This window comes from Fusarium fujikuroi, chromosome FFUJ_chr09 (genome assembly GCF_900079805.1).
Source record: "Fusarium fujikuroi IMI 58289 draft genome, chromosome FFUJ_chr09".
Taxonomy (NCBI): Eukaryota; Fungi; Ascomycota; class Sordariomycetes; order Hypocreales; family Nectriaceae; genus Fusarium; species Fusarium fujikuroi.
In genome coordinates, this window is record NC_036630.1 from 1,930,633 (window position 1) to 1,947,504 (window position 16,872).

A 16,872-nucleotide genomic window follows, 5' to 3' on the forward strand; every position below is an offset into this window, starting at 1 on the left:
AGCCTCTTCGGTAATCATGCCCGGGACGTGTTGAAAAAAGAGTGGCTGGGTCAATCACTTTGCATACAGAGAGGCATACAGGGATCCCTTCACGTGAAAATGGCTCCTCCGACATCCGGAATCTTCTCGCTATAAATGATGTATGTGTATATATGTATGCAAATACTTTTTATCGACAGAGGCGTCCTCTGTAAACTAGGTCCCAAGGATATGTCAAAATGCCCAAAGCACGGCCCGAGGATTCGATTCATGCCAATCCTCGCTCAATCAAAAGCCGTGCCCTTCAAACGCCTATACCTAACACAACGGACTGTCTTCATGGACGTGTCCAGAACTAGCGATCCATATTCCCCTAGATAGTCAAGTCGTTCAACGAACCAAGAAAGAGATCTCCTTTTCATACAGAGCTAAGCCTCTGGCCCAGCTGATAAAGCCAACGATGTACTCGAAACGCCCTCGTGCCTCGATATGCTACTTCATACTGAGCCGCGAAGCCGTTGCTTTCTAGCCAACCAGTCCCCGAGCATATTGTCAAGTTGCTATAGCTGCGTTAGTATTGTTGCGCGATAATATATGCCCAACGAGGCGATGATGAAAATACTCACAGTGGTAATCTCCGCTAGCTTCGCGTTCTGCTCTCTAAACATACCACTAACCACCGGGTGGTCTTTGCTAACAGGTTCCACGTCTGTCTTGTCGTACACGACCATGAGAAGGTCTCGAACGTGCTCACCATCGTCAAAGAAGGCACGAAGCTTCTCGTCATCCCAGCCAGGTTCTTTGGCACTTTTCGTTGAACTACTATCCTTAGGTGTCTCGTCACCAGGCATGAGCTCTGGCGACGGTACATCGGAGGACGAGCGACCTTCCTGGGAGGACGTGTCGATCTCCAGTGCTGGTGGTCGTGTTCCGTTGACAGGTGACACCTGCACCGGTGATTCTGACAGACGATCCTTCTGGCCTTGGCCTGCCGCTGTGGATGCGTTCGGCTTGGCGGTAGCATCGAAGCTATCAGGGAACGCTCCTGGCAGTTGTGGTCGTAGTCCGCCCTCGGGCTTCTTCTCGACGGGTTGCTCTGGTGTGGTTCGGTTCGTAGGCTGAGACACATCATCCTCATCGGAGCTTGACAGTTCATCCAGATCCATCAATGGACGAGGCTTGACTGTCTTGGTTGCCCTGGGCTCGCCTCCTGTGCTTGCGCTGCGGCCCAACGCCCTCGCCAATGCCTTCGTATCGTCGTGTTGTGCAGCGGCTGAGGAGGAACGTACCTTGGCCGGATCCCCACCACTTTGTGAATTTGATGGCACTTCATGTGTCTCCTGTGTCTCGGGATTGACGATCCGCATCGACGCTGGTGGCACGTTGGACACATCGTTGACCCGAGACTCAGCCAGATAAGCTGCGAGTTCCATTGTCGACGAGGTCTCCCCAGCCTTGCCAGGAGATGCTTCAGTTCGGGGAAGCTGCTTCTGAAGTTTGCTAGTACTCCGTTGTGGTTGTCTGTCAGGCGATGCGACCTCTTCAATTGACTCGCTGTCCCGAGGCTCCGATACGATATCCATAGAGCGCTTGCCAAAAGATTCGTCATCATCGTCAACCGACTTCTTTCTGTCCTTTCTGGAAAAGAAACTTCGGATGGCGCTCGGCTTCTTTTCCTTCTCTTTCCGAGACTTATCTTGGTGCTTCTTCTTCTCCTTGTCAGACATGAGCTCCTTGTCCAGCTTATCAAGACTTCCTCGGGACTTGATATCCTTGGTAGTTGAGTCCTGGGAAGGCCGAGGTTGATTGTCGTCTCGTAGTAAATTAGGCGTGAGGGTGATCTTCTTGGTCTCAACTGTCTCATCTCTGAAGAAAGAGTCGGTGTTTCTGACAGTACCATTGCGGGATCTGCTGGGGCCTTCCTGCTTGTTGTCGAATAGTATTTCCTCACTGCTTCTCGTCTCATCTTCCTCTTGCACAGTGTCGACCTTTGACGGCTCTATAGCCATTTTAACTTCTTTATTTGAACGGGGCTTAAGAGGCTCAACCCTGGCGCCCTCTTCTGATGAATCATCTTCTATGATCGATATTGTTGAAGCTGGATCTCGAGTATCTTTCTTTTGTTCTTGTTGCTGATCTTGCTTGGCTGTACTGGTCGAGCCGGCGAATAAGTCGTCCAAGTCCTCTTCGTCGGACGAATAATCGTCGATTTCAGTGTAGTCATGGTACGTTGGGGAAGTGAATGTGACCGTTTTGCGTCCAAATCTAATTGGCGATTTGAACGTCTGTTGCTTCTTCTCCGCCGTGTCCCCCAACATAGTTGCAGAGAGCTGCATTGGGTTTTTAGTAACAATTTTGAGGAAAGGGCTAAGTCAATTTACGTACATCGATATTCCTGTGTTTATTCAGACGTGCTAGACGTTCTGTTGGCGTCTCAATATGCTCTGCGGGTAGATATCCTGGTATTTCGTTAGTAACTAGGCTGTGCAAGTGGAAATCTTTGCACTTACCGATGCTGCTGTCTTTAACAACTCTGACTAGCCACCAGTAGCTATTGCTATCGTCTAGCAAAACCATAGTGTCACCTTTGGTTGCATTTGCTTGACCTTCAACGGTAGCTACGAAAGTATGAAGGGCGTAAACGAATTCGAAATCAATGTCCTCTATGTCTTGTAAGCACTCAACCGCCCAGCCGGAGTCAATGAAATTGTAGTCATCAGGAATGGATAGTGCAGAATCATCGTCTTCAAAAGATTCTTCGTAGGGAACAGTAAGCGCGGGATCGAAGTCGGGGGTTTCGTCGTCGTCCAAATCCGAATCGGATAGATCCATCATTGGATCACAGTCATAGAATATGTCCTGCTCTCTGTTATCGGCTACAGTTCCTTTTCCTCCAATACTCGATCCTTCAGCAGAAGGATGCTAGCCTTCATTACTGTTGGACATAACCTGTGGTTTCACTTCTTCAAACGTTTCGTGAAATTCGGCCGTCGAATTGGACGTTGTCCAGCTATCGTCGGCTTCTGGTTCGGTGTCGTTACTGTGCTCGTCGCGACCGTTATACTCACCATGAAGACGATGATTCCGGACTTTCGTGAGAAATGCTCGTGGAAGCTGCGCAATTGCGCATGGGCTGGGTACGCAGTAGGGGGGTTCGGGGATATGGCGAGCAAACCCTGGTGCCGCTTGAACCAGAGATACTGGGAGTACTACTCCTCTGCGAGGGTAGGGAAGAGACACGGCGTGGCCATGCCGCAGGGGCAGCGACGGGGTAGCACCCACCATCTTCAATCGAGGGCGAACTTGAGATCTTATCCATCATGTCGTCATCGAGGTCATCGTCGCCGTCGAGCTCGCCCTCATCCGAAGATGAGACGCCTCCATTCTGCGCAATTGCCAGTGCATCTTCTTGGTTCATATTGCTATTGTTGTCGTGTGCGCCCTGTGCGCGAGTATTGCCACTTGTAGAGTTTGCGACAAGTTCGTCTGCAAAGGAATCAATTTCGTCGAGGCTGTTGCGGTTATCGAGAGAAACCCTTGGAGAGCGTCGTTGTTCGTCTGCAATGTCGTGTGTGACCTCACGAATTGTCTCAGCTTGGTGGGGACCTAGGGAGTTGGCGTTGCCGCCCAAGCGTGGGCTTTTCGAGTGGTCCTGGGCCGATGGAGAGTGGTGATCTTGAAGATCGATAGTATCTGCGATCGGGGGAGAGGTTCGTTAACGTCAGTTTGTGGTGTCGTCAAAGGAAAGCTTGTGGACACAAGGAATGAGAAAGCAGAGGACTAAGTCGAATGGTTGGAATGTATCGTGACTTGCAGCGACCCCGGACAGCAACAGAAAGGTTCGAGCTTGGACAGTGACCGGGGGGCAAGGGTAGACGAAAGTACGATGAAACGTAAAGAAAAAGAAAGTAATAAAAAAAAAGAACGGGCAAGGGAGAAGTTGGCCGAAGGTCTACTTCAAGGGTTCCATGTGGTTGAATAGACGAAGTTTGCACATATGTATAAAGGGGCAGGGGAAAGAAAGTTGTACTGTCAGAGGGACCGACGAAACAACACGAGGATGAGGCTGCGCAAAAGGCGATGCACCCCAATCGCAAATCCCAAAGGCTGAGACTTAGGGTGACATTGCGTTGGCACCTCGTTCCAAGTGTAAAAGGCAGAACAGGACAGCTAAGGCAAAACACTAGGCACATACCAGCTCTGACGATCGATGGTCGTGTCATTTTGACGGGTAGAAACGACGAGCGAGGCCGTCAACAAGTCACTCTGGTCCAACTCTGTCCCCGAAGGCGCAAGGCACCAAAAGATGGGATATGCTTGACCCCTGGCGCCAGATATATTTCAAACTCGGGTGTTGGATGCTGACGGCTGGGGGCCGGGTTTTTTGTCGCCTGTCTACAGTACAGTATGTCGTTAGGTGAGAGGCTGGCGGTAGATCCTTGCGAGGATGTTCTCGTCCAACTCCCAGGTACCTGATTGCTTTGTTTGTTTGTTTGCGTGTTTGCTTGCTTGCTTCGGTCGCTGGGGGCGTTGTGATATCAGGATTTCGGTCGTGGTACTCGATTGGATTTGGTGTCGCTCAACGTGGTGAACAAGGTTGCGCCCGTAAAAGTCAATCGATCAACCAATATGCCCAGTGGCCAGCCACGGGCTTGTCCAACATGAAGCTGATTTTGCGCAAGTGAGCGGGAATGGATCTGGGTGTCGAAAAACTGGAGAGAACGAGCGACGATCTTTGTTCCGTGTCTGTGGGAAAAGGATGGCGTAGCAGCTGTAGGTAGGTCGTAATAATAATAATAAAGTGAACTGGCCTGGCCTGGCCCAAGTTTCGTTTCCTGGCGGGACCTTGGCCGGGCGCCAAAAAAGACTGACTCCACTGCCGCAGTGAAACTACCACTGATACTGTCACTGTCAGGCACCTCTATTGGTGTAGTTACTGACTGATTCAAGAGGAACAGATCTAACGTTTTCTGCCCTAACAATAGGTTGGATCCCTCCAGAACCTTTTAGCAGATTTTCATGTCTCCTATTTCTAACCACGTAGTCCAGATGCCAAAGCCCCTAATGCACTCTGCCTATCGCAAACGGGGTAATGTTAGTGCGGAGGAAGACGAGCCCTTTGAATGGAGCGTCACCCGTTTCAGATAACTCGCCCATCCAGGTTGAAAGCAGCTCGATAATCGAGTGCAAAAAGATCTACTGCACGGAAACAAAAGTGGAGGCTACGGTTCAAATGGCCGGTCTATTAGGCCATTTTTAGGGCCATCCTGCCATCCTAGGCGGGAGAGAACGATAAATGTAAGCAAAAGAAAAGAAGAGTGCGTGATGAGACGACGATACTGATAGCAGGGGTCTCTTTTTTTCCACTCCATGACTCTCCCTACTCCGTTTGAGGGCGGGCTGAACCAGTCAGAGTAAAGTACCATGATGCGAGCTGCAATATTGATTGAGGTGTGAGCTTAAAAGAGTCATGCAGCGCACTGTAGAAAAATGATTGCTTACCAATTGACAATGTTTTTGCTTTATTTATCAACTGCATACCTTAATCTACTGTTCGTAGCCTCTTCTTGTGGTGGCATCTTACCTCGCGCCGATTCCGCGACAAGACGGGATGGAGCGCGTTTCCCATTAAAACCCCTGAATGATTAGCGTTTCCAAGAAACCGTAAACTTTGGCTCTAACGCAACCGGGGAATCGTTCAGGGCCACCCGCGTCTCGGCGGGGCCTTTGAAACGCTGAAACGTCCACAGGCCAAATGGGTCTTGCTCAGGGGAAATTGTGTTCATTGGTTGTGAGTAAATAAATGTTCCTGTCTCTTATCCAGCTTCAATCCACTTTATGAAAATAAGACAGTCAGTCCTTCCTTCAATTGACTTTTCAACGTCACTGAAGTTATGTAAGTAAATGTCACGATGCACCCGAGTTCGCCAATTTGATGCTTATTCGATTGCCAAGCCACCACTCTCTGTGGCGATCACTGTTACCCTCAGTGGCCTCAAAGTCACCTCTGCAGTCTATTGTCTGTAACCTCACATGTCCAAGTCAACCACACCAAGAGGCATGCAGTGCAATTACCCAGCATGCCATTGGATTACACCAAAACACCGTCTTGCAGAAGAAATAACCATTCGTCTCTCGTCATGTGCTTCTCTACCAACTCAGCCATCTATACAAACGATCAGCCATACAGCCGTCGCCACGATAAACTCATTGTACATATGAGGAGGCCATGATACGACCTCATGCATATATGCATGCAAGTTGTTGTCCCGCCAATGAACTGCCAACATGAAATCAAGCTGTCTATACATGACACGTGACAATGCCATGCATCTCATGTACCAGGTACCTTGTCTAATGTGTTCTATTTCTATCACACCCAGCACGACTGATAGATCACTTCGAGCAATCAGATCTCCAAGTCGCTCTGTAATTATCCTGAGACAATCATGTCTCCCAAAGTCTTTCTCCAGAGTGTAACAGCAGAAGCAACGAGAAACAACACAAGTTTCACTTGATAAACTCACCAAGTGAAATCACTCATAGGGGAAACAAAATATGAAATTCAAAATCTTGATTAATATCGACTAAATAAACATAGTCTTTTCTGACTTTTCTTTAACCTTGACCCATTCATTAGGCCCATGCCAGGGCCGTCCCAAATATGGCAAAACACACCGTGACAATGCTCATCTCTCATCAGAGAAAACAAATAATGCTATGCTTGTAAACAAATCAAATCATACGCTTCAACACCGTTCCATGCAATCAACTTTTTAGTTGGCGATCTGAGCCATACGCTTAGACATACTGTTGCAATAGTTAGCATATGTTCTGGTATTGTGGTATACGGGTTAAACTTACAAGTCGTAGAAGGCAAACTGGCTGGGGCTGCTGCCGAACTCGTACACGAATCGACTGGCAAGGTAGGAACCGAAGATGCTTCGGAGGTAGGAGTCGGGGATGCGAGCGATCAAGGTGTCGAGACCAATCTTCTCGAGAAGAAGACGGGGCAGAGCATCTTGAAGGACAGATCGGCGGATCTTCTCGTTGTCCCAGAGGTCGGAGTGCTGGAGCTTCTCATCGAGATCGGTAATGGCAACGGACAGCTTGTCAGAGAGGATAGATCGGGGAGTTCCGGTCTGTTCGTGCTCGCGCCAGATAGCCTCAAACTCGAGGCGGGCGTTCTCCTGAATCTTGAGCTGAACCTGCTTAACGTAGTCCTGGTAGAACTGAGGAGCCTCGCCCTGGGCGTTGTGGCACATGTTCTCAACGAAGCCCTCGTCGTCGAAAGACAGAGAAGCAAGAACCTCAAGGGAGGACGATGTCACACCACCCTTGTTGGCAGAGGCATCCTTGTACAGAATGCAGCCAGCAGCCTCAAGGCGAAGCTTAGCCTCCTGGGTAATGAAAAGGTTGGCGCCCTCAACGAGGTAAGGGATGATGCACTTGCCATCCTTGATGAGACGGTTGACCGAGATGAGGTCAATGGAGGCGGGACGACCACCACAAGGAACGAAGCAGTCGACACTGCCAGTGTCACGGAGATGGAAGGTGTTACGGAACGATGTGCCGTTGTTGATAACCTCACCATTGGGGAGAGTGATGTTAACATCGTCGCACAGGACTCGGTAACCCTCGGGAGACAGCTTGGAAACATCGTACTCGATGATCATCTTGCGGCCGTTAGCAAGGCGCAGAAGCTCGTCACGGTCGAGACCGTTGGGGTCAGCAAGAACTCCAGAGCCATCGACGATGGCAGTATACTTCTCGTTGCCGAGCTTGATCTCGTTGCTGCCCAGGTCACCATCAGGGCCACCAGTCTGCATCTTGCGGATAGTAGAGGGGTCAAGCTCGAGCTTTCGGTAGATACCCTTGACATACTCACGAACAGACAGAGTGGTCATGCCGTAGGTGTCGTGAGGAATACCACCAAGCTTGGGAGACTTGCCAGTGAAGAAGGACTTCCACCAGGGGGCGCCACGGGATCGAGCGTGCTCAGTAGCCCAATCGACCAGCTCAGCGGTGTTCTCATCAGGGCCCATGAAGATGATCTCCTCCTTGCCGTAGAGGTCGACAATAGGGTTCTTGATACCAGGGGTCTCGGCGGGCAGAAGAAGATCAAGGATACTATCGATGTACTTCTCGAAAGCCTCACGGGCACGGTTCTGCTGCTTAGGGTCCAACAGAATAACACCCTTTGAGCCACCCTCGGGAATGTCCTTGTTCTTGCGCTGCTGTGTGCTGGCAAGGCCGTAGTTCTCATCAAAGATGCTGCGGGCGTTGATGCCATACGCCTCCTTGTTGCGAGACTTGACGATTCGGATACCACCACGAGAGATATCCTTAAATCGGAGGTGGAAACCTCGGGACTCAGAGCTGATGACGAGGAACATGCCGTAGAGGGGCTTGGGGTACTCGACCTCGGGGAGGAAGGATGGGTCAAGACGGAAGCTCAGGGCGACCTTGGTAGGAGTGAAGTAGTTGGTCTTGAGTATGGCGTTGTTGAACACACGGAATGCAGTGAGAACCATCTCATCGTGCTCGTTGTTGACGTTCTTGGAGATCTTGTCCTTGAGAGCGTCATCGGAGAGAACCTCAACGGACAAGCTGGAGGAGACAACCTTCACGGGGTCCTCCTGGTCCTTAACAAGGTGGATGTTGGCGAAAGAAGCGTAAAGAGCACGAACGAGACCGGGGTAGTTCTGAATAATCTCATAGATGTACTCAGGGGTAAAGGTCTCGGAACGGAGACGGCGCTTCAGGTTAGAAAGGAGTGCCTGCTGAGCGTTGTTCTTAACATCCAGAAGCTCAGCAAGCGTAGAGTACTCTGGTCCCAATCGGTTCAGGAAGTGCTGAACGAAGACCCAGGCGGAGTGGGCGTAGACGGATTCCTGAAGACTGAGCTGTCCATCGAGGAAAAGATTGTGGAACTTGTTGTGGGGGAGGCAGTAGAGGAGAGAGACCTCCTTGGAGATCTGGTCAATGGACTCCTCAAGAGAAGGGAACTGTCCACTGGTCTCGACGGTGTCAGAGGCAGGTCGGAGGTAGACACTCATGACGGTGATACCGTTAGAGAATTGCTCGAGGTACTTTCGAGATGAGGTGACGCCATAGTAGTGGTAAAGGTCACTGAGGGCAGAGAAGAGACCTTGGGCAGTGCGAGAGCGGAAGGCAACGACCATTCGCTTCTCATCAGTGTTCTCAATATCGAAAACCTCGATGACGGGACCAGCTCGGTTAACGGCGAGCTCAATGATGTCCTGGTAAATTTGCTTGGTGTTGTCAGTGGCCTTGCGGAGGAAACCGTTATCAGCAATGAGCTCGAGGTTTGTCTCCTTGGGGTTGGTCTCCTCAGGAGGAGTGGCAAACTGGCACTGATAGACGAAGTAACATCGGAGAGTGGCCTTGGAACTGGGGCTCACGACAGCGGGAGATCGGAATGTCTCAACGCGGTACTTGCTGGAGCCGGGGTGATCAATGTACTTGGCCTCAAGGCGTTCCTCATAGCGAGGACCGGCAGTGTTGGTCTTGCCAGCAACGCTGGTATCAATGTAGATGGCATGGTCGTTGGCCTCCATGTCCAGTCGGATCTCTTCCTGCTTGTCCTCGCGAGCGAAGGAAGCGACCTTAGCGGCATACAGAGAGGTGATGTGGCTGGAGATGACATCGGGGGTCTCAAGCTCGAAGTAGACATCATCGATGCCAAGCTTCTCGTAAAACCACTCGATCTGCTCATCAATTTGGGGCTCAGGGACGAAGCCTGCAGCTGAGATGATAGACTTGACAGTCTTCTTCTGCTCGGGCTTGCCAGTGAACTCGGGGGCAATGTAGCCAACGGTGGCAGATCGCAGAATGCGGTGGCCATTGCCGCCGTTGCCATTTTGCAGAGGAACGGAGAAGTGAGTAGGCTGGGGAGAAGGACCACGGCTGGCCTCGGTGGCCTTGACGTTAGCCACGGGGTTGGCGGATATGGCAGTCATGTTGGATTCCTGATATGGATCTGTGTAATCAGGGAAAGTCTGCGAGGGCAGCATGTTAGTGGGCGATTCTGTTATAGACGCCATCTTGGCGAAATGCCTAGATGTAGAGTGAAGTTTGGTGGTGTAAACGCAAGACGAGAAAACGAAAGAATAGAAAACAGTGAATGGATGAATGGGATGGAGACGAGATGAGCCAGCTGCGAGTATCTTATATAGTCAAGACAATTCGGCTCAAGCAAACAAGGAAGCCTGAAGATAACAGTTCTCCTGTCGTCACCGCTGTAGCCAGCTCAACCAGAGTTTCGGTCAGGGCTCGTGACTCAATGCGAACTAAGGATGGCTGCTGACCCAGAGGCTGCCCTGCGCCCGTGAAGGCCAAACTCAATGATCTAGTGATCATTGGTATTGAGCCCATCCCGGGAGGCTCATTCCAGGTCCTGTCCGGGGCGTCCATGCTCGCACTCAATGAACGCCACTAGATCGGGGACCTGAAAATGCACTGCAGATGCTGGGGCAGGGCCTGGGGCTGTTTGCAGCACCGCATGCGAACCGCTCAGCTCGCTGGGACGCTTATCTCTGATACGGAGCACCAGAATCCCGGTGTAAGCCGCCCGGGCCGGCTCTCGTATTCTCGCCATTGGGTAGTGGAAATCAGGGGGAAGCCAATCAACGGGGCCATGGGTTCGCGATAAGGGCAAAATGACGAAGGGGTAGTGGGCAGTGCTGTAGTCAGATAAGACTTATCCGCTACTTACCGGCTAGAGTTTGTGACGATCAATTCGTTTCGTCACTGAAAATAGATAATTTCTAGGTCGGTAATGCCGAGCTTATAGCGGGGCCTTCTAAAAGAAGATGACGAGAGGAAGTTATTCAGAAGAATAACAACAAGATTGCCGTAAAAGGGTCGGGTTCTCAGATGAGAGGAGGGTTGGTTAGAGTTCTGACAGCAGGTTAGTACGGATATCTGTCATACACTGCCAACCTGAGCAGGCGCTTGTTTAACTCGGGGTGCACGAACTCAGCGCAGCCATCCGTCAGCCCTGTCGTAAATAGAAACTGAAGACGGTATGTCTAGAACAAGAGATAACAAAAGCTCTCTTGATACGTCGAGGTTGGTTTGAGATGACGAGGTTCAAAGCTCAAGCCAGGACAGGGGAATATGGTCTCTAAATAAAGACAAGGAGGAGTGATAAGGGGTTCAAGGTAGAACAGAAGAAGGCTTCTTTTTGTGAGGAGAAGCAAATGCAAAATGCAATAGGTAAACAAAAAGTTTGAGGTCAAGTGACTTATCTCTCCAACTTTCGAAGCCAGAAGATTTGGGACTGGCGATGGAAGCTTTATATACTGTCCGTGTCTAAGTGTCTCTCAACGACGACCCAGAGGTCTACGATGGTACAAAGTACCTCCCAGTCTTTGCAATGGGGTACGTACCAGCATGAATGTCTCCATTGACTCCAAACATGTCGACATACTGCCTTCTCTTACACCGTCTCGCCTGTAGGTACCGAGTAAAAGTTGTCACGCTGCCATAAAAAAACCACATCCCTTGCCAGGTCCTGGTCTTCCGCTCACCTTGACCACACACCCCCTTCCAGCTTGTGGGGCAGACCCTGCTGGGAGTTTGCTGGGCATGAGGCCCGGCGGGTGTTTATTTTGGGGTACGTGTTTGTTTTTTTGCCTTTCATTTGCACCGGGCAGACCGGAGAAAAAGTGCAGTGGACAGCAATAGGCACAGCGAATGACCCCCGCCACAACTCTCCTAAGGTACTGTACAGCGGCTTACTCACAGCACAGGACATGCAGCACATTCACAGAGCCTATGATTTGCCTGGGCAGTCACTTGGTTCGATTTCCTCATATTTCACTTGGCAACCAACAAAATAGAAACTTGGCATACACAAGAAGAGATAGAACCTAGCATTCAGACAATAAATATCACCGGCCCGGTCGTCCTGAGGCCTCTCCTCTCCTCTCCAATTGGTACCTGCTCGCTACTGTACTGTACCACTACCACCCCTCCTGAAGCGGAGCCCAGCCCAGCCCAGCTAAGCCCGCCAGAAGAGTCGAGAAGAAAGAATTTTGGCTGCAGCAACGCCCCCGATCGTGATCATGACCTCACGGAGTACAGTGCAGTACCTATGAGAAAAAGTCCCATTCAATTACCCAATAGTGCCTCTGGTCTAAACCTCAAGGGGAAGCCTTGTTTGGAACCTGACTTTCTCTCGCCTGGACCAGCGCCTGGTTCCTGAAGAGTCTGTACTTGTAGCGTGTAGGTGAGGGAGCCGTGGGGAAGAGGCCCGGTTATTCGAGGCTCTGCAGTTTTTGCATAGAATCCCGCCTTCTCCAGATTTTCGTTGTTTGACATCACTAGTGCAAATTTGTTGCCAATGGGAGAGTTGTTTGCTAGACTTCAACTCTTCTGCCAGTTTACGTCGACATCTTGTAACAACTTCACATACCACACATTCTCGCATAATGGATACCAGCATTTATTCTGAAATCCAATGGCTTGAAGAGTTTTCAGAGACTAGCTGGGTCAGGACAAACGCTCTATTTGACAGGTTGGTCACTGTAAGTCGACATAAAGAGCCTCCAGCTCCATTTACAGACTTTGATAACGTAAGTCTACATAACTATCCATGCGCTATGCATGAAAACGGCACCATGCACTTAGCTTCTTTCGCTCACCAAAACGGTGTGGAGGATGGTGCGATTCAACTCAATTCACTCACCACTCACCTTGGCTTGCCCTGCGGGTTCATCTCTGCGAGTCATCGTCAATGGCAACTTCGTGACATGCAGATCCGACCTTGAATTCCGGTTTTTCAATGTTTGCTCTCTCTGTTTTGGGTTTCAGAGGATTATTACAACGTTGAACTACGGCATCTCACAAGATGCCGGTCAACATGCACGTTGCCCTGACTGGTCGTAATAACTGCTTGAAATGATGTTGCCATGATGTACTTCAAGCTGTGCCGGGCCGTATTAACATAAACCTTACAGTTCTGGCATGCGAAACAGCCAGGCCAACAATAATGATGATTCGTACGAAAACTGGATCGCCTGCATCTGACTAGTTCCACGTCTTTGACATGGACTTCCAGTGATATCTATTTGGAGCATGTTTGATAAATGTCATGTAGTTTCGAGCAACGTCGTCTTCAATGGGCCCATGTATCAACAATTGTGTCAGCCCATGGTTTACGTGGTGTAAGGTAATGCTGGGATTTCGCATCAGCCAAGAAACTATATGCTTTGGTTGGTCCTGAGCCTGCCAACGAGCGACGAATAGTTCACATCCATGACACCTTGCTCAATTGATATCGTTCTAAGCCATCCAAATCTTGACAAGCCAAGAATCCGCCTCAAAGGGTACGGTACCTGAACCGAATTCCTACACGACTCACTACCCCAGACGGGAAGCTGGCGCTGAACGCTGACCGCAGCAGCAAATACCAGGCGAGCTAGCTGAAATGCTCTCGTACCCCAGACAATAGAACCCAAATCTGGCTCACCTGACTTAAAGAAAGCAAAGCCAGTGCTCACCGAACTTTCCAGACCTTGGCCATTCTAAGGGGGGCGATCACGGGGCCGGGACTAGTCTCGATTTCCACATAGTAGGGGAGGTAATTTCATCTCGGGGGATATCCATTCCCCAGATCCAGTGACAGTCAGGATCATGAAGTATAAAAAAAATGTGTTGGCAAGGTGATACTTCCCACCCTTCTTCTTCTCCAAGACACAAGCAAGGAGACAAGGGAGCAAGGGAGAGCACAGCACACCGGTAGGCTCTGACCTGTCGCTATTGAAGGAGCCGGACCACGACAAGGTTCCTCCGGCCGTCGCGGGGCCGTTGGATCGGTACTTACGTACAGGTACCTTCTCCGGGGTACCATCAATGACACAATGGTTGAGGTCGAGGGGTCGTTGAGGAGCACTTGACTGCAGCACGAGGGGCTTCTATTGCGAAACGAAGGGCAAGTCTGGCATAAGACGGGAGCTGCACAACATATCATGGCTTTCTTGAATGATAGTGTTTAGACAAGATTGGTCTTGAGCTGCCTTGTTGTCATCAACAACACTACTCTTCAATGATTCATCTGACCTGGAACTGGAGCTCTAATTCTCCAATACCCCAGACTCCAGACTCTGGACAATCCCCCTCAATGTTTTGAGTTTTTCCCCCTCTTCTTCTCTCCATATGTTACGCAAAAAGAACACGAAAATACGTCCCTGTCCCACAAGCAACGGAGTCCGGCACCCACTCTCACACTCAAAGCTCCGGGGCAAGCAAAGGCCCCCGGACTCGCCCGGAGAGCCCCACACGGCCGAGGTCCGGCAGCACCGAGAAGGCCTTTTAAACTTGGATCTGGATTTCTATTACCCCCAGGTTTTGCCCATGGCTCCAGTCTTCCCCAGTCTGAGCCTGATCTGGATCTGGGCACAAGGACAAGAAAGAAAGAAAAAACTTCATAGCTTTCCCCACGACCCGCTTCCATCTCATCTCCCGTCATTTCCATTACCCCCGTTTTACTTGATCTTGCAGCTTTCGTGACAGCCACCGTTTCCCTTTGTTGCACTGCACGGCGCAGCCAGTCAATTTTACACCAACCAGCCAACCCCTAGGGGAAATGGTATCCATTGCATTACCTATTAATTTTTCTTGTACGGAACCGTAGCGAGTTGCGTGCTTGCCCTGTGGCCCCGAGAGCCGTTCCCGCCTAAGCTTTTTGCTTTTACTTCGCCGCTGTCTCGTGGCCTCTTTGGTTTGTCATGGGCGTCTTTGGTTAGCAAACCTTCCCTGTATTCTTACTGCACCCCGCATCCGGCGCTTGGAGGCGGACGCTGTTAACGCGTCACGAGGTGGGCAGAAAAACTTCCATAGATCGAACTTCTTTTTAGGGGGTGTGGCTAGGGCTGCCTGTTGGACCTGGCTGGCTGAGTGAAGCGCGCTCCCTTGACGACGATGTTGTTTTGGCCACGATACTCGGAGCTGAGTGCTTCCTGGCTTCTATTTCCAGAATGTCAGCCTGGGCGGTTGAGAGTTGTCACGCCCACATTGCGCGTGACCTTCAAGCTTCCAATTGCTGTTTCATTGGTCAATTGCACTGTCAGTTGATTGTGCCTGTGCTTTATTGTGGCTTGTAATAAAACGATACGTAGTTTATATACCCTGAGCTCTCAAAATCTGGGGAAGGTCGAGAAAAGGATCTTGGATCAAGAACTTCGCTGGATTTTCGGATCATGCCTTTACCAGGTTGAAATACGGTATGTGTAGTCTTTTGCTGTCCATGTATCTGAAAGTTGAGCCATTGGCTTACAACACCCAAGTCGCCTATCATCACATCCTGGTTACCTTCTCGTAATGATGAATACTCGAATCTCTGACGTGCTGTTCCACCATCGAAACCGTTCTCTCATCATCTCTAACGGGGGTCTCTGTCTCCAATCTGGACAAGACGGTGCACTCCAATGCCCCGTCCATGAATATCACGCCTCCACCATGAACCGCTTGTTGAGACGACGGTGACGGTGCGTCACGAAGTTGTCCTTCGTTACGAATGCATCTTGAATATGTCTCCACCCAGCTGCCCTTTCAAGGCACCGTATGAGCGTCACGCTGGATGTGTGAATATGTAGAACCGTACGTACCGTACCGTAGTGTTACCCACTTATTTGTCTCGAGCTTCGATTTGGCTTGGGCTTGTCGTAGAAGTTTCTATTTTTGTTCTTGCTACAGGTACCTGGGTTCATCACATCATCGACTGAATAGAAGCCGTCTTTTCCGGTCTTGTTTCAGAGAGACTACTCTGTATGCTCCTCGTGTTCATGATCATCTGCATATTTGTTTATTCGAATGACGGCAATGAAAAGTTCTTTTGAGCCAGATGATGAATTGTATAGAAAGTTAAATACGCACTGTTGTCATAATAAGCTGGCACATGGTTGGTTTACTTGAGTGACGGACCAATCAGCTCAACTCTCAACTAGCCAAACCTGGGGACAAACTGGCAAGCTTCGGCATAATATCAAAGAGGAATGTCACGATGCCAGTTCTGTTTCCTCATTGAGGACATTTGCTTGTCTACAAAGGACGTCAATTATCACTTCGTTCGGCGGTAGGTATTCTGCAAGTACCTTCGATACCTTGCTGGTGTCTGAATGGCCATTTTTAAGGTGCCACCAAGTGGAATGTTGGGGAAGAGTTTTCCTCGACCACGGCAGCTAGTGGCTGAGCGAGGGGCCCCCAGAACGCCTAGACACTGAGATTCCTTGAGGTGTCACAGGTGGTGAGCAATCAACTCCACCATCGAGGCCATGCGCTGCCCTGTTTGTGGGTATTGTTCTATCCATACCCGGCCGAACGTGCTGCCGGCCCCCGGAGATCCTCAGGTACCATCCTCGTACCTTAGTCTAGGTACTTGAGCCGCTTGCAGTGCCCGCTATCTAGTAGGTACATAGGTATCTGATCGGCTACCGACGCTATAACCAGATGGATTCGACCCAATGTAACCCATGCTTCTTTGGTACACCGTCCGGGGATCAGGGTCGCCCGTGCATGATCACGATAGCTTCATTGACCCTTCCTTTGACGAGTGACGGCCCGCCATGGAGATTAGAGCCCATACCTGGCGTCTTGCGGTGAGGGGGAAACAGTTAGCTTAAACGAACCGGAGCTCCAAATCACTACCCGGACGACGCAGTCACAAAGAACGGAGCTCTCTCACCAACAAACAGGGCCGGGGGAGCTTTCCCTGACAGTGTTGACGAATGTATTTTGTGGTACCTTGCCAATAGCCATGGCAAGGAGCTGTCACCGTATCCCGGCATCATATCACATCCATTCTTTCTACATACTCTTTAAATTCGCATCGCGGGGCAGCCCCTCCTAGCAGGTACACGCAAACCA

General features: G+C 50.3%; 2 protein-coding genes; both read right to left on the reverse strand.

Annotated features, from left to right (window-relative positions):
* Positions 1-476: 476 nt before the first annotated feature.
* Positions 477-4,202, reverse strand: FFUJ_09563 (related to ATP dependent RNA helicase; the record flags this gene model as incomplete). XM_023568520.1 has 6 exons in its annotated part: positions 477-539; positions 606-2,309; positions 2,365-2,438; positions 2,490-2,878; positions 3,048-3,672; positions 4,175-4,202. 6 exons carry the CDS (start codon positions 4,200-4,202, stop codon positions 477-479), a joined length of 2,883 nt encoding a protein of 960 aa, XP_023436201.1.
* A 2,553-nt stretch (positions 4,203-6,755) lies between these two features.
* On the reverse strand, positions 6,756-10,046 carry FFUJ_09562 (probable glutamate dehydrogenase, NAD(+)-specific; the record flags this gene model as incomplete). XM_023568521.1 has 2 exons in its annotated part: positions 6,756-6,789; positions 6,844-10,046. The coding sequence occupies 2 exons, from the start codon at positions 10,044-10,046 to the stop codon at positions 6,756-6,758; spliced, it is 3,237 nt and encodes a 1,078-aa protein (XP_023435707.1).
* Between the last annotated feature and the right edge of the window lie 6,826 nt (positions 10,047-16,872).